Consider the following 25,439-nt stretch of genomic DNA (forward strand, 5'->3'; position numbering starts at 1 on the left):
AGGGGCAGAACAGCACTTACATGCGTTCGTACTAAGCTCTTTGTGGTTAAAAAATAGTAGTAGAATCGGTAAAATTATTCTGTGTTCAAAAGCAATTAAAATTAATTACAGAAAATGACTGTTAAATTTTTTAAACTATAAAAAGCTATCAAACAAAGCATAAATTGTTTTCATTTAATAAAACTAAATTTAATCTAAAATGACACACTTGTCTAGCATATGGTAAGTGTGCATTTTGAGTATCACAATTGTTTGCGGTATATTAATTGCAAAAATACTCGTACACTTGACAAGGTTAATGTTACTCTTTTGTATAAAACTGTTTCACTATATAATGTCTGTTACATAACCTGGTTCTTTTTTTTTGTTAAAAACTTGATGTAAATTCTATAAAAAAATGTTTTCTACTGTTAATAAATAAATGTGTGGCACAAGATATATAAATCGATGCAGTGTGTCAAAAGTTTGACTGCCATAAATTTTAATTGGGCGAGAGCAGACATCAAAATGAACAAAATAACCTTATATGACATCTAAACCCAACCAGTTTCGGGAAAATGTTATCAAAATTTCTCAAGTTGATGTAAAAAAGTTCGGTTAGTTAACGAACCTCGACTACATTTCTTTGAATTTGTTTATGTTTTTGTTAGTTTTATAAAATAACTAGTTTTGTTAGTCAATAAAATTCGATGAACGATAGATATATGGCAACAGCTGTTTGACAATCGCTGATCGCTTGACAGAAGTGTTTTTACGTACCACGTTAGTTTTTTTTCGAGTTAACAAATCCTGGAAAATGATGGTGGATAGTTTGAGCAAATGTTATCTTGCTCTTGTGCGTTTAAAAATTACTATTTCCATTTTCATTAGCACTAAATTGTTTTATTAATACTGGATCTTTTTTTGTGTTCTTGTTTAAAATATTTCGAAATTACTAAAAGTAAACCCTTATAAGAGTATTTTCTTACCAAAAAAATCAGTATTTCTACTGATAGTACTTGTTTGCCTTTGGATTTTTTATTATTTACTGTAAAAAAAACCTCTGGTGGTTCCTAGTCCGCTGCCCTACAATTAGGCCAAGTAATTCGACCCGTACTGTTGCCAAGATGTGATAAAATTCCCCAATATCACAACCCGGTGCATTTTCAAAACGGTTAATACTACGATCATACTTGTTTGTTCATTTATACTTTATCTATTTTATATTGAAGTAGGTAATGGCAATCAAGCTTCTTCCAAATTATATAAATAGAATTACCTCAGTCTCTGTCATCACAAATAGCGTATAAAATTAAGAAAAATGTACAAAAAGAAGATTCCTTCTAAGATCCTTCTATGATTTTTTAAATACAAAACCTACATATACTACACGAACAAATATAGTACAGTCATTGAAGCTGAAAATCAGCTGTAATCTCCGATTTCTTTGAAACTGCATGAATTTGCATGAAAATTTAGAATAAAGCTCATCTTAGGCTCAAGTTCAAAAGTAACATAAGCCCTATTGACGCTTTTTGTTTTTTAGGGGTAAAAACTACCCCTAAGTGAAAAAAATTAAGTTTTAAGCATTTTGTTGATAAAAATCTTGTTCAAGCACAAAGATTAAATAACGTTCCTTGTTCTCGAACATGTTTTATGATATATTTGATATTTTCGACCCTTTATTTAACCATTAAAAACTACCCCTATGCAAAAAACAATGATATAAAATTACTTCTTAAAGATTTGGAATGATTAAATCGTGCAATTATTTAAAACAAAAGTTACCTTATAGCTAATAAAAGAATTGTTCTCTTCCAACCCCTAAAAACCACCCCTGTATTGACAAAAATGATAAAAAATTACTTTTTAAAATCTTGGAATGCTTTAACGGTGCAATTATTTAAAATAAAAATTCCCTCATTGCTTATGAAAAAATTTGTATCTCATAACACTTTTCAACCCTTATAAATCACCCCAGTGCTAAAAAATGATAAAAAATTACGTTTTAAATCTTGGAATGCTATAATTATGCAATAATTTAAAATAAAAATTCCCTTATATTGTTTATGAAAGAATATTTTACTTTTGCCATTTTCAACTCTTATAAACTACCCTTTTACCAATATTAATGTAAAATATTTTATTATAATCGATTTTTAAATATAATCTATTATAAAAAAATTGCTACACTGCATATAAGTAATTACAGTAATTTTTTTTTACTTATTTTATTTGTATAATATAATACTTATATAATATATAAAAATGAGAAAGCCTATTTTGCTCCGAAAAAATGTCTGGTTTTTTTACTATAACTCGTTTAATTTTGAAGCTATAGTATCCTACAAAAAAGCTTTTTAAAGATAATTTCAAGAGCTGCAAGATCGTTTGCATATAAAACGTTTCAAGTACTTCGTTTTTTAAAGGGAAAGGATCGAAGGGCTCGAGACATGTCGTTTTTTCACTAAAATGGATACTTCAAGCGGCGATATGTCCTTTATTTTTTATGCTATAGGAATAAAAAAAAGCAAAATATTTGTTGAAAAAAGCTACATTTTTGCGTATCTTTCATAGTTTCAGAGTTATTATATAAAAAAGGCAATTTTTTTTGAATAATGAAAAATACGTTTTCAACTTTTGTCGTACATTATTAAAAAAATACGCATTCTAAACCGGTCTAACTTCAGGATCGTATAAAAAACAGTAAAACAAAACTTATTGTAAAGGGTCTACGATTAATTTTAATTCTGATGGAAATGGTACAGCGTTTGCTGCTCATATTTCCTTAAAAAATATGAGCAATCCATCTATTTTTGACGATTACTCCTTCAATTTTGCTCTAATTAACTTTTATAAGCGCTCATTTTGAGTACTACAAAAAACTCTAGGAGCGTTATAAACGTAAAATTAATCATTTTTCCGTTATTTGACGTTGAATAGATCGATTCGAGTATTCTCCCCAAAACAAGTCGCCTTCCACTAACCATATTTCGCTTTGTATAGAACGTACAACACTTTTTAAAAAACGATTTTCTTTATTTATAAGCTACATTTTTGTTCAGTACACTTTTTTTAATAAAATGCGTAGTTTTATGTTATTCGCGAAAAATACTTTGAAAGTGTTTTTTTCACTCAAAATTCCAAGTTTTCAATCGTGAATAACTAAAAACCTATTGATTTCTCTAAATAATTTATCGAATCTTTTTTGCTCAAAGTTTGATTCTCTATCGATTTCCAGCGTTATTTTTGAAAAAAAATCTCCACCCCCGAGAAGATATGTCACTAATGTTCATTGACCTTTTCTCTAACTATCTGCCAAAGTCGATCGGTTCACTTTCAAAGAATTCGGAGGTGAAAAGCTTCAATGACTGTACTAATATTATTCATTCGCTGAGTAACACAACAAATTTCGTTCTCTTATTTTTCCGTTAGCTCCTAGCCGTAGTAATTTGTTATTCAGTCGACTTGTTTTATTAATTTAGTCCAATTTAATGTAAGCAAACACGTGTCCGCTTATTTTATCTAGGAAGAATTGCTTTTAAAGTGGTTTTATGATTACATAATTAGCAGAAAAATTTGAATGCTACGGTGAAAAAAATCGTGACTAATAATAGTAATAATACATTTCCACAAATATTAAAACTGACGTTGTGGACAAAGGTAGCATTTAACTGCGTTCCCGATCCCCCCTAAGGCGACTGAAATTTACCCTAAAGACAACCTGTGTGGTCTGAACATATACATTTCTGTCTCATTTAATACTATTTATCACATTGTTTCTACTTTAAATTGAAGTTCTTATTGAGATACCATAAATGACAAGTTTTACCGGCCCATAATTTATATATTAATGGACAATTTTTATTAGCGTTATACGATAGTTCTCGATATTCTCTCGGCTTACCTACAAGAGCATCTCGCTATTTTTAGAACGCAAATTACGCCTCAGATTGGAATGAGCATCTTCATGTCGACTGGATGATAATAGTAAATGTTCAGAGATAAATGTGACGACAGCTTTGTCCATTTTAACTTATTACGATACGTTATAGCTAAAAGTTATGGAGAAGACGTTTTTATTTCAATGTACTGGGTGTCGTCGAAAGTGAGGATTTTTTATTGGTAGATGTTTATTTATTGGGAAATGAGACGGGACGGGATCAAGTTTATCAAAAAAACTATTTAAACTTCGCCTGGGAGAGCGCCTATTTCTGTGACACCCGGTATAAATAAATTTAGAAATAACCAAACTTACCTACCTTAGTCCAAATGTTGATACTTAAAGAGATACAAGGCATCAAAGGGAAAAATTTGTTTTCATTATTTTTAAATAAAAAATTACTTTTTAAAAAAATTATATACAGGGTGTTTAAGTACTTGTACAAACAATGGGTGAATCTTTGACTAATTTTAAGATAAAAAGTTCATATGAATTTGGGTTTGCAACGGCTTGGTTCTTGATATACAGAGCGTCCAAAAATTTTTTTTTGTTTCTGCAATTATTGTAAATGTTATTAACTTATTTGTAGAATTAGTTTAGTCTTAGTCTTGTAAATGATCTAAGTTTGTAACGTCGCAATATAATCAATAAGAGACTCATTTTTTCACTTGTTTTTCAAAAACTCTTACAAAATTTCAACGCAGACTTAACTTTCCCGTTTCTTTACAAAACTGCTGCTTTCAGCGACAAATACTGATAGCCCAACCAATAGAGCGAAAGAAGAGGCTGTTTTTGCACTTAAATATTACAGCAAATTTCATGTATTTCCTTTTGAAAAATACTTAATAAATGAAAACGCAGCAAAGTCGTGAACAATTTTTTTAAACAATAAAAACTTGTTTTTTATAATATCTCGAAAAATAATTATGGAATCGTCTTACTCTCAATAGAACTTCTGTAGAGAATAAAAAAACCTATAAAATGGTTTTTTGTGCGACCCGATTGGTTTATTTTTTACAGAGAAAATCCAGAAAAACCTCTAAAATAGACCTTTTTTTCAAAAATTCATAACTCCGTTAAATTTGAAGCTGGAAAAACAATCCTGCGGAAAGTGGCAGATAATAATATGTAGTTTAATCGTGCGCAAGATGGTTTCTCTCCGATGCATAGGTTTTGCACAATTGCATTATAAACAAATTAGGGTCGATTTATTAAAAATGGTACTATTTAAATTTTGAAACGATCGATAGATTGTTTTTCCAACTTCAAATTTGACAATTATGAATTTTTGAAAAAGGTCTATTTTAGATGTTTTTCCGGATTTTCTCTGTAAAAAATGAACCGATCGAGTCGCACAAGAAACCATTTTATAGATTCTTTTATTTTCTACAAAAGTCCTATTGAGAGTAAGACGATTCCATCATTATTTTTCGAGATGTTATAAAAAAACAAAAAATTTAATTTCTTGCAATTATTTTCTTTAAATTGTTCACGACTTTGCTGGGGTTTTCATTTACTAAGTATTTTTCAAAAGGTAATGCATGTAATTTTTTGAGCCAAAGAATTCAAATCCAAAACATAATTTTGCTGTTACTTATTAGAGATCGCCATTTGCGGCAATTTGCATATTTTTAAATTGTCATAACTGTTTTGCTTTTCAGTCTGCCTTTTATTTTTTTCCATTTTCCTATTTACGTGAAAAGACATACCTGGCAAGTATACCTACGAGTAATCATTTTCGAAATATTCACGTTTAAAGTTTCGAAATAAATGGAGATCGATAATTGTTTTATTTATTGTTGATTATTTGTTTGTTCTTTATTTTGTTGTATCTTATTGTTTTTTATTTAAAAGTATATATTTTTTCTTTCACGCCAACATTTTAATTTAATAGTTCCAAAAAATCTAAAAAAAATATATGCTCTTCCCTTCACTAACAATTAAGTATTATTATTTTTACGGGTACTCAGTTCGGAAACAGTTTTCAAGGTTTGTCGAAGCCTACCTCGGAAAAGTATGTCTAGTTTTTATGTAGAGTATATAAAAATAAAAAAGAATAATAATAAAAGGAGCTGATATACCGAGGAACAAAATATGTTTGACATTTTAAAAATAAGTAACAGCAAAATTATGATTGGATTTGAATTCGTCGTCTCCGAAATTTTTGCAAAATCAATGATTTAAAAAAATTAATAAAAACAATTTTTCAATTTGACACCCTGTACCTTTTTAAAAAGCATCAACTTTTGGACTAAGGTAAATTTAGTTAAATCGTAATATTTCAATGTGTAAAATCAGCTGTTCTGTGCTCCATGTACCATTACTATGGGACACCCTGTAGACAACCATAGCAATTTTTTTTGTTTTTTGCATCACTGAGTGCTATTTGTAATCGTAGTTCATCTGTTGGGATTTATCCCGGATAGGAAAAGCCACTTTTAAATTTCAGAACATTTCCCAGCGAAGCTTCTGCGGTAACCAAGAAACTGCAAATTATTCATTGTATTTAATTAGTAAAATAATAAATTCGTAACGAGTAATAAAAATGAATAAGAGCTGATTTATAATGTTCATATAATTCTTCTTTATTTTCATACAAAGTTATGGCCCATATTTCTTGGCTGCCAAATAAATTACATACAGCGGGTATTCAGCGCAACTCTATTAAAGTTAGTTCCATAGGTCACCGCTGCGGCGCCGTTGCAGATCCTGGATCTGGGATATTTCTTTTCCACTCGCTCTCTAATGGAATGGAAAACATTAAATACTTACATAAACGACCCCTGATAATTAAGTTATTTTTATGGGCTTTTTTTATGAGAACTGGGCGGGGAAGAGACAGAAATAATTATTAGACGTCCTTAAATGTTCTAATCTTTAATTAACACGCTACAATTTTATTTCGCTTTCTCGCAGCTCGCTTGAAAATGTCTGTTGGACAACAAACTTTCATTTAGCGTTGTTAGATGATGAATTAAGATTATTTGGTCTGTACAGGGAGATGCATAGAAGTTTGTTTAAATCATACTAGTATACAGTGTGGACCATTTTGGTGATGCATGTATTGGTATCTTGATCTCGGAAACTATAAGAGATAGGAAAATGGTTAAATGGAGAAAGTTTTAGACAGTTCTGTTGCTAACTCAATGGCGCTTGCAGACCGCTCCTAGCTCTTCAGGTTCTTGAGTTATTTTGAAAAATATTAAATATGGCTTTTTCGAAAATCGTTTCTTTTTATTCCTTTTTTTCACAAAAACATTATTAGTTACATACGCTACATAGTAAATTGTAACATCTGAGATTCAGGCTAGTTTAAACTAACCTAATATCTTTAAAGTAACATAAAAGTACAAATGCTAATAGTTTAAAAACCAGAATTTCCATCTTGTCCAAACATAACAGGAATGGAAAATGACGTAAGGCAAGTATTAGTATTCCGCCGAGCTTGGCATCGAATTTGAAAACAGCAAATATGTTATTAAAAAGAAATAAAATTGTCTCGTACAATCCCGCGTGAGAAAAAGCCAACGCCGTACACAAAAACAAGTTTATTGGTATGCCATGCAGTTCCTTTGAAAATCCCAAGAGTACGACCATTTAAAAGACATGCGTTTATAAACGTCTCCCATTATTTCTGTTTATGACTCAGTCTAGGACTTAAATTTTAATTAGTGCATAATTAACAGGCAAGTTTATCATATAAATTGGACACTTCAAAGGACGTATTAATTGATAAGTGAAAAGAGGCTCGCGTAATTAGAATACCGGGGAGCGAGGCAAAAGGAAATCTGCTCGAACGAGAGGAAAAACCACATGCAGGAGCTGCGGGCGCGCAGATAAAGTGGTTACGACTTAATAAATTAAATTTCGTGATGAGAAGTTAATATTTCTGCTGCATTCTTCCTGTTTTATTGGTCGCTGTTGAAGATAAGATGGCGGGCTTGTTTAATTCAAGGTAAAGCATATGGTCTACCGGAAAATGAGAACGCTTTGCCGATATAAAGAGTGATAGTGTCGTAAAATTTAAGTGGCCTAAGTGAGGGTCCATTGAAGTCGGGTTCATTGATTTTCTTGTTTTATTTTTTTATTACTTCCTGTTGCGGTAGCCTCTCCAAAAGGGCCCAGACAAAGAAAAGTGGCATTTATCTCAAATAAAGAAGATAAGTTAAAAGAAAAAAAAGCTATAATGCTATTATAATAAATAAACAATTAGTAGTTTGTACAACAAGGGCATATGATGTCCATATTGCACGAGAAGTGCTCAATCGTTATTATAACTATTATTAACAGTGGTTGGTACCAAAAATGTTAAATGTTTATGAATGAACAGGTTTAAAAAATATGTTTAATACATAAAAGTTATTGTGTGTGGTGTGTTAAATGCTTGGTTAAAATTATTTCTTGAAGACTCGGTATTATGTGAGATATATTTTCCCTGCGTTGAATCCAATCCGTGTCCTCTTTAACAATTCCCTCTCCAAATCCTAAATGATTGTTCCTCTAGAAAACAACTCTTCCAAGACTGTTGCAAATCAAACAAAATTCATAGTAAAACTCAGTTTAATTTCTTCTACACTTTTCTCCCGGTAACTTTGTTTCTGTAAATCCGGAATGAATTGAGGAAACACAAACTAGTCCCGAAGTTTTATTTAGTTTTAAACTTGCTCTTCCATTTGCTAGATCGCGTTAGGGTAAACTTTTTAATTAGTTTCGCATCGTTGTTGCAGACATTTCATACGCCAAGTTTCGGGGACGAAGAGTTCGACATTCCCGCCATTAACCCCCAACAGCAGCAGCAACAGCAACAAGGCCATTCGGATCAGCAGCACTACCAGCCGCCGATGCAGGTGAGAGGGAAAAGCTTGCTTTTAAAATTTCTCTTAAAATAGGAAAAATGCGTTTTAATAACACAGCACCCAAAAAAAAAATAATTTCGGCCGAGGACCAGACCAGTGTATCGCATAGTATCTTGACTCGTCGAATTCGAATCTATAAATGGAATTCCCGGATCAGTTCGTGTCTTGACTCTCTAGAAAGCACTTTTCGAGTAGTCAGTGATTGGAAAAACATTCAAATTTTAGTTCTCATTGCACCATAACCCTATGACTCCGGAGCCATATAACCCCATAACCCTATAACCATAACCCTATGACTTCATAACCCTATGACCCCATAACCCTATGACCCCATAACCCTATGACCCCATAACTATAACCCCATAACCCTATGACCCCATAACTTTATGGACCTAACCCTGTGGCCCCATAACCATTTGACCCCTTAAAACCCTGTGACCCCATAACTACAACCTGTTATTTGAACGATTTTTATCGAAAAACACTCACGATCATTGATTATACGGTTAGGATAGTACTATTACATATTTTCATACAATGAGAAAAAACCTCAGGTGACTTTGTAGCACATATCTGTATGTCCCAGATCATAGGTCTATAGAAGCTTGCATGCCCTGGGTTAAGGAATTACGAAGATACAACAGAACTACAAACTCAATTCCACAGATATTCGTGGTTATACATCCTTGCGCACCTGGGGCTATCGGATTACGGGGTTATTGGGTTATGGGGTTAGGGAAACCGGCCAACTGACTCATGTAGTTTCGAACCGCTGATGTATGATGTTCCCACAAAGTCTCAACGCACATCTCAGGTTATGAGGTTATGGGCACGTGAATCTACGGGAGTTATCGGGTTATAGTGCAATATGTTCATGAATTTGAATGTTCTTCCAATCACTGACTACTCAAGTCAATTTGAAATGTCGAAAACTTTTTATTCGGGTTATTTTATTTCCAATATGATAAGGACGATTAGTTAATATATTGAAGATAATTATAACTATCCAAGCCAACACAAAAAGTATTTTATTTTTTTTTAAAGAAATGGCCATATCCGCTTAAATGGATATGTTTATACATATAACTGCTGGTGATGTTTTGTTTCCATAAAAACATCATGAATCGTTTAAATTTCTGTTGGAACTTGTGATATTAAGCTCAAATAACCTTTATGTGCTCTCAAACGATTGACATGAATATTAAAATAGTTGGAAAGGCCATGATGTAGTCGAGATGAATCGTAATTGGCATATTAATAATTTACTCACTTGAGTACTTGGCAGACATTAGCCGATTACCTAATTGATTAATTAAAAATTCCATTTAGAGGAGTCCTATTTGCGTATAAAGTATATATTACGCACATATTACTGTAGTGTAACTAAAAGTGTGAGATTTGAACAGAAGCCCTTAGCAAGACTTAACAGAACCTGTAACTATTATTAGTAGACAACTAGCTTGGTTTAATGGGTACAGAATGCTGGACAAAAATGTGAGTTTTCGAAAAAAAATGTTAGTCAAAAGTTATTGCTTTTAATATCTTACAAATGTCGGTACTTATTTCTATGATACCCCCTATAGGAAGGTGCATATAGTTGGACATGTTACTTAAGAAACTATTAGTAATTAAAAAAAAACATTTTCTGGAAAAAATATGGCATTGTACTTATTACTAGTGGCTAGAAAATTTTATGCGCAATAATGAAAATATTTAATATCTAAAAATTTAATTTCACCGAAATTTGTACATTTCTTCTTCTTTTATAAGAAAAAAATACTACATTAGCGAAGAATAAAATATAGATAACGTTTCTCCTTGTTCCAGGGGATGCAGCAGATGAACCAACAAATGAACCAACAGCAGGACGCCATGGGCATGCACGACCCAACCGGGGGGTACCAACAGCCCCTGTATCTCTCCGGACCCGACCATGGGATGGTAAACTCTTCCTACCACAGTCCCCAACCTAGCTACACCATGAGTCCCAGCCAGCAGCAACACAACAACCAACTGTTGATGATCCAGCAGCAGCAACATCAGCAGCACCAGCAGATGATGATGAGTCATGGCCAGCCTCCCCCCGGGGCTATGGGGCAGTACGGGACGTCGCCCCAGCATCCACAGGGGAGGGGAAACAGCCCCCCCGCGCCTGGTCAGGAGCCCACCACCAGCGAGGATAGTGATGATAGCACTCCACATCCTGCCATGGTAAGTTATTTTTTAATAGTGGAAGTATTATAAAGCGCAGGTATATGGTTATTTTGGATGGTCCATTAGAAATTCTATACTGCTGTCATAGACCGGAAAAGTTAAGAAATATATTTTTCTAAAGAAAGATTACTGCTTTATTATGACCACTTAACAAAAGTCGAATGTAATTGTGTTTTTGTTTTTGGAATAATCTTCAGGGAAAATCATAAACTGACTCACCCGGTACGTTACGAGAATTATTTATTACATCGTAACAATAAACAGCAACTAGCTCGACAGACGTGCTAAATAATGTTTATTAAGCAATTTATTGTTATTAACATCTTTTGTCACTTTAAACTGCTAAACGGTTGTTTCAATATGGCACATAAAATACAATACATTGCCTTTCCCTTAACCGATATGAATATTTATCGTTGAGGCAGCAGAACGCTCGGTATACAATGTTATAGAATGCTATAAACTCCATTTAAATGTTAAAAACGTTAGAAAAGTTAGACAGCAATGTGCCATGCCTTCATAATCAGAACCGGCTTTGTGAGACACGTTTGTACTTAAGGTTTTTTTATAGACTTTTATGTAATGTACATATTGTCTCCCTTTTTTTGACTCAAATATTAATGGCTTGTCATTAGTTGTATTATCGGAAAAAAATAATGTAAAAGCCGTCCCTGTAAATGAGGATTTTGATCCGACCCCAACGCATTACTGACTGAAAAACAACATGTTCGTTAATATGTTTTTTATGTAGGTCCCTTTATTAAAAATAATGATTCAACCGAATGCTTGTCTGTTTTGGGGTCACGACCATCGACATTTATAAGTAGTTTCGGAGTACAGTCATACCAGATGAAAGTTTTACATCATCATCTTTATACATTGTCTAGAAGAATTTTTATTAGCTGCTTTTTTAACTTTTATTGCTTCGTTAAATTCATAGAAAATTACTTAACTATGTTTACCTAAAACAACAAATAATTTAGTGAGCAGAGACGTTTATTACAGGTCAAAGGAAATACTAATGAAATAAAATATTTAAATTGGCTAATTAATATACAATTCATTCGTCTTTTTGGCCTAGAATCGACTAAAGTGTGTTGAAAATCCTTATTTGAAAACTAACTGGATATTTAAAGAAAAATCTAAACTATTTGGGTGTGTATTTTTCCTGTTTACAAAAACTTTATTTTAATTTCTCGATAGCTCTACTTCTATCGAAATAAATGAAATAGACCCCCGAGCTTGGAAATCGATATTAAGAAAACGTAAATGCGAAAAAATTTCAAATTTGGACCATATATAGCCTCACTATTATTCTATTGTGTGCTATAATTTCAGTTAGTTTCGTTATCCCATTTTTTCATTATTAATGAAAATGTTGAAAAAATCACGGTTTTCTGGCTACAATATTGATACCTCTCACTTTAACTCGTCGTATTTTTTTTGTTAATTGATAAAAAAATTACAAATTTTTACTGACGATAAGTCGAATTGTCTGTACTGTGAAGTCATTTGTCTTAAAAGCTCTTCTTTTTTTATATATTTAAGCAACGCAGTTCTTTAAGAAAATAAAAAAAACTGACAGTAAATAACTGTAAACAACAATCTGAAAAAATTTGTTAAAATAATGCAGTTATAAGGCTGTACTATTTTATACAGGGTGACCAAATGACAATGAAACAGTGCCATATTCAGGAACTGCGTCAATATTGTAGAAAAACGCTGAAACCCGTCGATTTTAGATAAAAGGGGGACATTCTTTGCTGATATTTTTGACTCCGCCACTTTCACCCCCAAGCAAGGGTGAGCATCACCCCAAAATATTTAGATGGCATTGGGGGTTGAATAATATTTCTTTTGAAAGCTCTTACAATTCTCTTTACAGACTTTAAATTTTATAATACCGTCCAATACTTATTAAGAATTTTTATTTTAAAGTTGAAACTTATGTACAAACAATTAGTAACGGTAAAAATATCAGTCATTCGAGTTAAGTACGCCAATGGTATAAATTTAGTATTTCTTGCGTTACATTGGTTTTTGACGATTTTTTATCACTTTCGTAAAAAAAAACAATTGTAAAAAACAGAAATGAATACTATACACACACAATGAACGTACAATTAGTGGATTCCAAATTATTTTCTGGTATTATTTGGAAGCGTTGGTCGGTAGTTTATTTAATTGTATTTTTGAAAATTAAACACTATGGTTTATTCCATTGCGGTAGATATCATTTCGCTTTAGTTTATGAAAAATAAATGTGCGAATAGAATAGCTCAGCTATTTAATGATCAACATCAAGATCGACATGTCAGGAAGAAGTATGTTCTAGAGTTAGTAAAAAAATTTCAAGAGGCAGGGAACGTAGCCAATAAAAAACGAGAAATCTACAGTTAATGAAGCTAGTGAAGTTGCAATTTTGGGTCAAGTTCATCTTGATGCTACATTAACTACGAGGCAGCTGGCATCTGTGTCTGGGATCAATCGAACTAGCATACAAACCATTTTGAAGAAGAATAAATTCCATCCATACCAAATACATTTAGTCCAGAAACTTCATGAGGATGATTATGACAGCCGTTTGCAATTTGCGAAATAATGAGTGAGCCAGCAGGGAACGATCCACAGTTCCTTTTTAACATCTGTTTTTTGATGAGTGCAGTTTTTTCTTGAACGGGACGGTAAATCGTCACAATTGCCGCTATTGGTTCCATTTAAACCCAAGAGTTTTTCACGAGGTGCATACACAGCAACCGGAAAAATTAAATGTATGGGCTGAAATTTTCGGTGACCGGCTGGTGGGTCCTTTTTTTCTACCTGGTACAAATGACTGGCCAAATGTATTTGCATTTACTGGAAGACGCTATTGACCCTGCCTTGACTGATATTATTGAAACTGTTCCAGAGTATGATGAAGATCATTTGATTTTTCAACAGGACGGTGCTCCTCCGCATTATGCGTTAATTGTCTGTCAGTATTTGGACCAACGTTTCCTACGGATTTGGATTGGGATAAGAGGCAGCATTGAGTGGCCTCCACGATCACCGGATTTATCGCCCCTTGATTTCTTTTTGTGGGGATATCTAAAAAGTAAAATCTATAGAACACAGCCAGCGTCGCTGGAAGATTTACGTCAAAGAATCGTTGACGAATGCTGTCGAATCACTCCGGAAATGCTTCGGAATGTGCTCGAACGTTTCGAATAAAATTTTAATTCTTTAATGCTTGGGGGTGAAAGTTGCGGAGTCAAAAATACCCGCAAAAAATGTCCCCCTTTAATCTAAAATTGACGTGTCTTAGCGTTTTTCTACAATCTTGACGCAGTTTCTGAAAATGGCTCTGTTTCGTTTTCATTTGGCCACCCTGTATACCTTGCATTTATCAGTTATCGTTATCGTAAACGTTTTATTATTTCTGAATTCAATTAAACTTAGCCTTTTCATTGTAGACGCGATACATTTGATATAATTTCCTAAGTAGAATTCATGAAATACAGTTCAGTGCAGATTCCCTGCTAGTTTTATGACCTGATGCCAATTCTTAAATCTATAAGTGTACTTTACGCTTAGTTTTTATTGAACTTTTATTTAACTTTTATGAAATATGAAAGAATACAATGAAATTAGGCATATCTTTGCTACGTTTCTAGTTGATTTTGATAATATATTGAGCTATTACTTTAACACATCCAAACACCTCATTTTCCGGACACCCTGTACAGTATCGTGTCCTATACGTTTCAATTTGTATTCCTTATTCCCATTTGTTTTTTTTTTATTTGGAATTGATTAAGAGAACTCAATACCGGTATTATAAATATCACATCATAGCAGCCAATTGGCGTAGGGGATTCACTTGTTTCAATTGTGCATCGTCATAAATTCAACCGCGCCCAAGATAATTATTTTTAGTCTGCTAATTGCAAGAAATAGGCGGCCTTGTCAGCGCACAGTGGACGGCCGTTTGTTTCCTAAACAAAATAAAGAAGGAGGCCGGGCAAACAGAAAAGAAGAACCGCGCCCGATTTTGTAAATAATTCCAAATTAAAGTGTTTCTCGTGTCACTTTAAGGGGATCCATGTCTTTTTGTTTACAGATAACGGCGATGAAGCGGCCGTCCCCCGAACCGGCCGATCAGGCATTAACGAAGACACAAAAGAAACCGAAAGTACAAAAGAAGAAAAAGAAGAGGGACCCTAATGAACCGCAAAAGTGAGTAACTGTTTTATTGTGTTTTTCGGTTGTTCTGTATTTAATTTTTATTTATTGTGTTTGAGTCCGGAGCCTCGGTTTACCTCCAAATAATTGAACGGTTTTTTCTGGATCTGTTTCATATTTTATTCGTTAATCATATTGGAATTGTTGGCGATGGTGAATTATATACTGCTTTCATTAATATAGCTGCAAATATTAAAAATAGGGTGGAAGAGGGTATTTTCACGTTACCACCTTGTATACAGAGAGACATGCATCATAAATTTTCAAATTCCGTCGTGAACTGATTCTTTTTAACCGATTTTTAATAATTTTCATACCCCGCCGCTGAACAAGCTAATGTGACCGCGACCAGTCGGCAATAATACCTTTCTTATGATTTATAATAAGAATGCACAGTTTTTGAAACTAGAACATCCTGAAACATATACAGGCCATTCGTTCCGAAGAACATCGGCAACGTTACTGGCTAATACAGGAGTTGATGCATTAGTAATCAAGAGACATGGTGGGTGGAAATCAGCTACAATTGCAGTAAGTTATGTTGCTGACAGTTTAAGTAACAAAATTGAAATAGCCAACAGGATTCTTTCGGTTTTATTTATTAATATTTCGGTCTCTCATAGAAATATAATATCTGAATAGCACTAGAGTTTGCGATGGAAAAAAATTATTGTATTCTCCTTTTCCACTTACTTGTCGTAATGCACATTGTATGTAAATAGCTCACTGACGTCCCATAGAAAAACTGTAACATATTATCTAATAAAAGGTAGCGTTGTTTCTACCTATTTTCGAATAAACATTTTATTTCGCGTTTTACGAGCCGCATAAATAAAGATAAATACGAGGTTGCATTACGGAATATCGAGTTTGGGGAAAAGTTTACGGTTTACTGCCCGTTTTTATGGTCCACCAGATTAAATTCCGTCTTATTGTTTTTTCATTGTTGACTTTTCCGGTATAATGACGGTAGCGGTAAAGCGCTCAGATTTTACGGATTTTATTTGGAATCTGTAACCGAGTTACAAAAACTGAATGTAAATAGCTTTTAACGAAAAAATATTCACTCTTGTTGATTTTTTTTTCGTAACATTGCCAAAAATTACTCCTGGATTATAAAACACACTCTCATGACTGGTTAATTTTTAATTGCTCAAAGGAAAACATTTTAGATTCATATACGTTGAAACTCTAGCAGGCGTATTAAAAAAATTATTAACCATAATATTAAAAATTATATGTTTCTTAATATTCAATGTGATTACCAAGCAACTACTTATTAGATTACTTAACCTAACTGTTTGTTGCACTTTCGAACAAATAATAACATTCAATATGTTGCGTAATATAAATTAAATATACAGGGTGTCGCCCTTAAATGTGATACAAGCCTCTAGCTTCTTTTTTTTGACCGATTTCAAATTTTTTTTAGAATGTAGAGTAAAAAAACTATCTAACTGGTATTAGCGATTTTTTCCCAAAAAACATTACGTTTTCTAATTCAGTATCCCTTAAAATATCTTATCACCAAGTTTCTTCAAATTTGATACATCTTCAGCCGAGCACTAGTTGGGCCTGTAGGGCATTAATAAAAAACAGCAGTATCACAGTTAGATAGATTTTTTTGCCCCACATTCCAAAATTAAAAATTTTGAAATCGGCCAAAAAATAAAGAAGTTACAGGTTTGTATCACATTTAAGCGCGACACCCTGTATATACAGAGTCTGTAAACCATTACAGTACATGTAACTGCCCAACGTAGGCAACCAACATTGCATGATACTGTCAAAAATCCCTATATCTTAACGTCACCAATTTTAATTATTCGTTTACAGTGAACAATGACAAACCGTTACACTACGCTCGAGATAACGCCATCGCTGTTAGGTTGGATAAAATCTCTTACATCAATCACCAGCCGGTGAAACAGAATGTTCTATTGTAATGTAATCTTGATCGTATTGTTTTACTAATTTTTAAATTTACCGATATGTAGTCGAAGGAAGTAAATTTAATGATTCAAACAAAATGACTGGACAGGTGGCTTGCAATCATTTATGACGGCTTTAGACATAGATATCTATAATTAAATACATAACCTCACAATAGATCTTAAAATGAAAAATAAGCACAATTCTCTTCAGACTGAAATACTAATTAAAGAAAACATAAATTTAAAATTAAAATGGTAGAGTTCAATATACAGGGTGTTTTGTTAAAGGACTGGGTCAGACTCCGGTAACTTTTTTATTAATTGATTTTAACGACTTTTTTGTTGGATAAATATCGTGGTTTCATGTTCCATTTTGTATTATACTTGTAATTCCGAACTATGGCCAACTGCGACTATTTTTTTAATTAGAAAAATAGTAGGTAATAACGATTTTTTAATAAAAAAAAAATACTTCAATAAACACAGATATATAAATATTTGTGTACTAATATAGAATGTACTAATTCAGAACAGGTTTATAGATAATATATTTTAAAAAAACAAAAACATGCACAAATTTTTTATGTTTCTAACAAAACTGCTGTTTTTCTAAAATGCGTCAATGTCATTTGAGCAGTGATACAGCAGAGTGACTAAGTCAGAGTTACAACTGAAGAAAATTTGTAAGTCAACACAAAAAATTATAAGATATTAAGTTACATTTAAAAAATATGTAAAAAATTAAATGCAAAGAGTAGAAAAGTTCAAATGAATCTTCATCGGATTGACCATATTTATTATTGATTTGGTCTATATATTTGAAAGATATAAACAAAACAGATTTTTTTTACGAAAGGATTGACACCCTTTTTTCTATTTTTTTGGAATACTTTTTACGTTTAAAGTTTTTACTTTTTTTAACACTTTGTATGTGTTTTAGATACCTAAAAACTTTTTAACTGATAACTAGCTACTGACCATATGCCCTGACTAGCATTGAATTTCTGGTAAATAAGACGAACATGTTTTGAGTGAAATATACCATAGACATATATGCTTTATAGATTATGTCTTACTTAAAGACTTGTTCTTAATTATTTGAAACCGCTTTATATCGACGATACAAAAACTGATTGATATTTCAGGTCCTTATAAGAAGTACTAAAGAAAACTGTATTAACATTACTCTATTTTTACATACCAAAATGATCCCATCGTTTTGATCTATCGTTAAAATCAGCCAATAAATAAAAAATTGCATGTGACAACAATCCTTAAATAGGACACCCTGTACATCGTGGCGATCGTTAAGTTATAATTTAAAAACAAAGCATGTGACAAAGGTATTACTGTTATCATCGAATGTCAAACTTAAAAAATTACCCTATATCAAGAAATCTACTTTAAGCAAAAGCGTTTTATCAATTAAAATACTTTCAGTGCGCATCAGAAAAACGATGGATTCTCACGAAACGAAGCTTGACGCCGAATAATAGCTCCCCTCAAGTCTATGAAAATGAAAACCATTCCGGACTAAATGGAAAAAATGCTCATAACTGACGCAGTTCATATTTTACAAACTTATTTACAGCACAATCTGTTTCTCATGTCTGATAAATCATTCTTGACAGCTAGAAAGACAGAGCCAGTCGAGCGTAATGTCTTATCCAGACACAAACCTGATGCCCTCAGCTTACAGCATGTCAGTATGATAATTTAGATTTTGTAATCAATATATTGTAAAATACTTCAGGAATTTCGAGATAATAACGCTGTTTATCGGGTTTTTATTAACTTTTCGCAGTTTTGCTGTCGGGCAAGGTTCACCTGCAATTATATAAAGGTCAGAAAATATTGTTAGTGATGTGTATAATTACCCCATTTAAGAGAACTTATTAAATAAAAAGAAATTGTGAGGTAATATTTTTTGGCAAACGTATACAGTGTGTTTCGATAATTAAAATCGTTCAACCTGCAAAATGGTGCTTGAAAATTAAAATAATCAAAATTGTTAAACCATGCATTCTTCTGATTCATTCGAAATGAACGTAGTTATCATGAACCAAACAAAACATCTCATCACTCGTATATAAATGAATTATGTATGTATTATTTATTTATGCAAATACAATATGTATTTACCAATATGCCCGTAGAAATGTAAAAATGCACCATTTTCCTCCTCATTGCTACCCTAGTAAGTGTGGGATTCCGTGATCACTTCTGTTCGACGCAGAAAGATCCAACCCGCACAACGACACCGATCGAACCACGCATGCGCCCAGCGGTTGCTACTTACAAACATATATTTTCATAACATTTAGCGTTGCACTGCTAATTCCTTAAACATTTCCAATCAGTCACATTTGGAAGGCTGCAATGTAATGAGAGTTGTGTGCACAAAGGCAAAGGTCTTCTAATTAATTCGTGTATTTTTATTGCACATCAAATTGTACAACGCTGCACCTGAAACCTGAACGTTGTTCGTAACTGAAGGGGGGTGGGGGCTAAAAGGAAAACAAGAAATCGCCTTATTTTCATTCTGTTAGATTTCTCTGATTGCATAAATAATTATTTTTCTATTAACCTAGCCTAACCCTATCTAAATTAACTACTAATCTACTAGCAATATATTTAAATATGTCAAATCAAACTTTGCAATACAAACATATCAATATACGCTGCAGGAAAGTGAATATACTCCAAGCTGACGCAAAATTGTTTGAGAGTACCTACCTAGTACCTGCTTAGTACACGAACAAGTGTTTGAAACATTGAGTTAATTATCGTATATAATTCATGCCTCTAAAAATATATCTCAAAATCTCTAATTCAAAAGAAATTTTGAAGGTCGAACATTTCCAACAGACTTTTGAAAATACATAGTACACCTAGTGCGAAATAGTGTGCCTACACGCATGTGGTGACGTCACTAGAGAGAAAAGTTAACGAAACCATTGCATATACTGGCATGAAAAAGCAACTTTCTGTCATTTCTCTAATAATCCACAGCTGTTGTAGCCTAAACATATTCATATCATTAATTTTATTATGCAAAACTGATGACGTTTCTTCAAACTTGACACAATATTTATGGTTACCTGTACATTTTCTACATACGTAAACTAACTGCTTAAACATGTTTTTTTGACGTTTGAGCTGGTCTCAGGTGACGTCATGCACACAAAATTTATGTTAATTCTCGTATATTATTCTTGTCACTTTAAAATCTCAATTCAAAATATTGAAGTGTGAACATATCCAATACCTTTTGAAAAATGCATAATATACGTAGTGCGAAATGGTGTGCCTACACGTATGTGGTGACGTCACTTGAGAGAAAGGCTGATGAAATCATGGCATACACTCACAACTTTCTGTCAAACTTGACACAATATTTGAGGCTACATTTACATTTGGATTCTACATACTTAAACTGACTTGTTAAACATGGTTTTTTGACGTTTGGCTGGTCTCAGGTGACGTCATGCGCGGACGAATGAAAATGAGTAGGCTGACGAGCACACCAGATTTTGGAAACCAAACTTTGATTGACAAGTAACAGAGATGCATTTTTATAGCTTATAGATTTTTGATTGATTACACAAAAATTATGACATTTATTTACAGTATTGGAAAACTAACTATGGAGAAACCTATTTAATATGTAACAATACTAAAACTGTAACGAAATTGTAGTTTATTTGGTACGGAACAATTTTGTTTATTTCCTGTCTTTCCCTGAGAGTTACGTGAAAGTTTTGTCGTATTTATATTCAGCGGTATGTCGTTCTGAAAGGTCGTTAATTACATTGCAGGAATTATAATATTTAAGGAGGAAACGTCCGTGGTGCCTTATGCAAACTGCTCCTAGAAACGTTAAAATTGAATAAAATGTAACAGGAATTTTATAATAGTTTCCTCCAAAGTGACATAAATAATTCAGTGGATTTCTAGCAAAGTTTTATTGGAAATATAAATCTGCCTGGCTTTCCAGTTTTAAGCAAACTTGTTTTCTTATATATATGTATCGGCCCCGCAAATGGAATTCTCTCCCGCCGAACCACCCCTCCAGAGACGGACTCGGCTGTCCTGTGATGCATTCGTCTTTAGGATACACCAATTCTCAAAATGGAAAAATCACAATTCGCATAATTCTGGTTATATAGGTAACTGTTTCATATACACAATGAGGAAATTTATATATTATTTCTTGAAAATGTATACATAATTTTAAAATATTTTTGGTGAAGAGAATGCTAAAATTAAATCGGTAATTTTTTTCATATTTTAGTTTGAATTCCGTGTCTTCGTTACGTTCTCTTTAATAAAATTGTCCCTAAATATTGAAACAAGTCCAGTCATTCGCCTTTTTAGGACAGTACCAACCTTGAAATAAAAGATTGAATTTTCTATATATTTTAATAAAATATGCAAAATATGATTTTAATGTTAATATGATTAAAAAAAAACACCAAATTGTTATTTAAACTTTTGTTCGGTAAAGTTGCTCATAAAAATGCTATATAATAATGATTATTCTAAAAGTTACTACATTTGGTGCTGGAATTTGATATTTTCACTTAATGACGTCACAACATATAATTTTTTTAAGACTTACTTGAGGTCAAAAGGAGAAAAAAATAATATGGTTGATTTTTTTAGTTTTCTTTAATTTAGTTTTCTTTCTTTATTATTTTTTATTTGATAATTGAAATTGGTTGCGTATGTACTTGTGTGGATGGAAACTAAAAATGTTACACCTTTTCCATACAGGGTGATTCTAAAAGGTGTATCCAAAATGTCAATTTGAGAAAAACAAGGACATTTTTATCTAAAGTCACTCCGACATTTTCGGAAAACTGATGCACTATTAATATCTCATGTAACACAAAAATTCAGAAAAGGAAAAGTCAAAAAAGTAATCTAAATTCACAAGGAAATTCTTAAGGATATAATTTTATTTTATACAGCTTAAATTGAAAAAAATATATATTGTTTTGAAAGATATGAGGTATTTTTAGTTAAATTCGCAAATGTTATTTGTTTGGACAAATTATTACAGCTTTGTTATGGGAGTTATATTTTCACCAAGTTGAAAAAATCAAAGAAAATAAAATTTCTCGAGTTCCTCTGGTTGACTATTTCGATATAGAAATTCCAATGTAGTCAAAATAAATGACGACAAATAAATCATTGTTTTTTTAATGTACTTACCTATTCTCTTTAACTTTGGTCGATTAAAATAACACTATTTTCTTCTAAATAAAAAATTTGACAGTATATTATTTAGTTTGCTGATATTTACTTGGTATTCAGACAAGTAAAAATAATTATTTTTATCGTATAAAAAATTTCCATCTTGGTGTCAACTTTTCAGCAGTGAAGCAAATTTAATTTTCACTACAGGGATTTTCATTTACAGAAACTATTACTGATATTGAAAAGCTGATTTGTAGAAAGTATTGCAAAATTTAATGTTCAGTTCCCATGAAAAAAAAAATTGTGTTTGAAATTTATTTTAAAAAAAGTAAAAATCGCTCTTTCTAAAATGTTGCTGCAACTTCTTTGTGTGATCCCATTATAAAATCTTGAACAAATCTGTTGTAATTTTTGGTGTTCATTTTACCGTCGTATAAAAATTACTCGTAAAAAATATTAGAATCACCTTGTATGTATTTCAGAAGGGTTTTGAGATTAGTCACTTTTATTTCAGGAACCGTAATTAATAGAATAGTGTTTCTTTTTGCAGGCCAAAAGAAGGGGAAAAAATGAAATTAAATTTACCTTTTTTGAAATGCATTTAAGATAGGTAAAAAGTCAGACTAATCTTACAGATACAAAACAACACGCATTCCAACCTGGTTTTATTTCACATTTTCCATTATAAAGTAGTATTAACAGTGGCAATAACAATGGAGATTACCTTGAACTATAATATTTTTTAAAATTTTCTTTCGTAATACAGCTTTTAAATAAATAAACAATGTGTATGAATGCACGAAAATTAAACAAATTTGAAGGCAAATTTGACACACCTTAAACAATCTGAATACGTTAACAAGAAGTTAACGGTATACAACAATCATCAGAAGTATTCTTTCTCAGCCTGGTGTTTTTAAAAAACTGTTATAACATTTTACCAAACTTTCGAAATATTCAGAAATATTATCTTGAAAATAAGACAACTTTTTCAATGATAAGATTCATTGGAAAACAGGGAACTTTTTGGAACTTGCAGTACAAATTAAATTTTTCCAAAACTTAAATGTCTAATTGTTTTGATAAACAGAGTCGATTATTATTAATTGAATGTTAATTCTATCACAACGGCATAAATTACAATAATCAGGAGTTGCTGGATAAGCAGTTGATATACGGCGAATGTCGACAAAATGCTGCGGCTGCAGACCAAATGTCCGCGATAATTGCTTTTGCGCCATTTAGTTTAACATAACAAGACAGGTTTTTTTTTAATAATAAATCCTTGAGAAATGACCTTTCTTGAAGCGTATATCCATTGCATTTGTCTATTGGAGCCTCAGCAGGGGCTTTGAAGGGTAAAAAAATTGAATCATTAAACTATTCCTGAAAGATGCGTTCCCTGAAAGGCGTACAAAAATAACATTTTATTAAATGGCACTCCAACGGAAAATGAACATTTCTACCTCTCCATCTGCTCCTGAAGTGTGTCTAATAGAAATTTTTGAATAACTTCCGGGCCAGTAGAGCGGCAGAGTCCGCCCCTTCCCTCCCCCCAGGCGTTGTTTCACTTTAAATCGATTTGTATTTTCGACCAATAACTTTTCTCCAGACGAAACTTAAAACTTCAACTGCGAATGATGCATGGCTCTAAATGGCTGGATCCTATTTTAAACCTAAGTATCGACGAAACATCTACTGGAAGAGCCGAGAAAAATGGGCTCAGCTTCTGATATCGCGATAGGGAGGAAAATTCCATTTCTCTTCTAGATTATATAAGACATTTACAAGGGAGGCTGGCATAAACGCATTTAGTTCTTCTCCAAAGTGTATCTCTCATATAAAATGATAGTAGGCTAGTGCAAAGTGTGGTTGAGTCAAGGTTCAAGGTCATTTCATTTGAACGAGTATTAGATTTTTATAAACATATATGTTTACTCAATTTGCAATAGTTATTTACGGGTCCGGAAACGAGTGGGTTTATACTTCAAGGGTAGACTCCTTGAATACAAATAAACCAACTTAAATCAAGTAATTTTAGTACAATTTTTCTGTCTTAGAATTTTACAGGTTTCAAAGCTACAATTTATTGATCAATTAATTCATGAAGTCGCTTCATCAAGAAATTGGACAAGTGTAATGCACCAAATCAGCTGTCAAATAACTTCATGAATTTATCCATCAAGTTCTTGAAGAATTAGAACATGTTCTAATTTTCGTCAATTTCTTCGTGAAGTTCGGATGTACCAACCCAACAGATTTCCAGCCTCAGATCAGTAATGAGGTTATGTTATTGGAATATGTAAATAATTGTGTGGCGTCGTTCTAGTTTTGCATTGTTTTTACTGATTTGTTACTTACAAACACTAATATTTATATAATATGTGTCAGAACGGTACCGCTGTTATATCACTACAATTATGAGTGGAAAGGTGACATTTTTGAAATTTATTTGCTTCTTTGATTCGTTGGTAGAACTGATTAATGCGTCAAAAAACTTGACAAAGTCTGTAGCAGTGTAAAACCACACTGTTTACCAATAAATTCGTGAATTAATTCATGAAGAACTTCGTCAATTTATTCATCAATAAATTGTCACTGTAAAACAGCTATTAGGCTTTCCACAAGTATATCATTCAGTTTGACTACAGAAACTTAATATATTTGGTGTGGTCACGAATTACTAACGTATTTTCGTTCATACCATCAAAATAGAATGCAATATGTCACATTTAGCGGTTTCACATCTAAAACCTACACTGGGTTCCTCAGGGATCGAATTCAGGCCACGACTATTTCTCCTATTCATTAATGATTTAATAGTATAAAATCTATGCTCCCTTCTCTTTAGCCAATTAGGCCCACTCATTAAACCTTTACCTAGCTTGGAATCTCTATTATTACCCATTACAGAAAATAAAGTGACGTTTCATAAAACACCTGCGTTTCATTAAAATTTCTACTAATAAAGAAAAAAACTGTTTCAAATATTCTTAGGTCAATGTTATAGACAAAATAAATAAATAATGTCTGTTCATTTTCTGCTCCCTCAAAACCAAATTCCGTTTCAGTGAAATTATATTAAAAAAA

The 25,439-nt window shown here is 32.4% G+C and overlaps 1 protein-coding gene across 5 annotated transcripts in view; it reads left to right on the forward strand.

Annotated features, from left to right (window-relative positions):
- Positions 1 to 25,439, forward strand: part of LOC108907802 (TOX high mobility group box family member 4) — a 238,209-nt gene that overhangs the window by 202,054 nt on the left and 10,716 nt on the right. For 4 of the 5 annotated variants that reach the window (XM_018711607.2, XM_018711602.2, XM_018711604.2 and 1 more), the window contains 3 exons: positions 8,650 to 8,769; positions 10,606 to 10,989; positions 15,092 to 15,207. In XM_018711607.2, the coding sequence (XP_018567123.1) occupies positions 8,650 to 8,769; positions 10,606 to 10,989; positions 15,092 to 15,207 (620 nt within the window). The remainder of the gene's footprint in view (positions 1 to 8,649; positions 8,770 to 10,605; positions 10,990 to 15,091; positions 15,208 to 25,439) is intronic. The other variant, XM_018711605.2, reaches the window with a different exon arrangement.

Source organism: Anoplophora glabripennis, unplaced genomic scaffold (assembly GCF_000390285.2).
Source record: "Anoplophora glabripennis isolate ALB-LARVAE unplaced genomic scaffold, Agla_2.0 scaffold100, whole genome shotgun sequence".
Classification (NCBI taxonomy): domain Eukaryota; kingdom Metazoa; phylum Arthropoda; class Insecta; order Coleoptera; family Cerambycidae; genus Anoplophora; species Anoplophora glabripennis.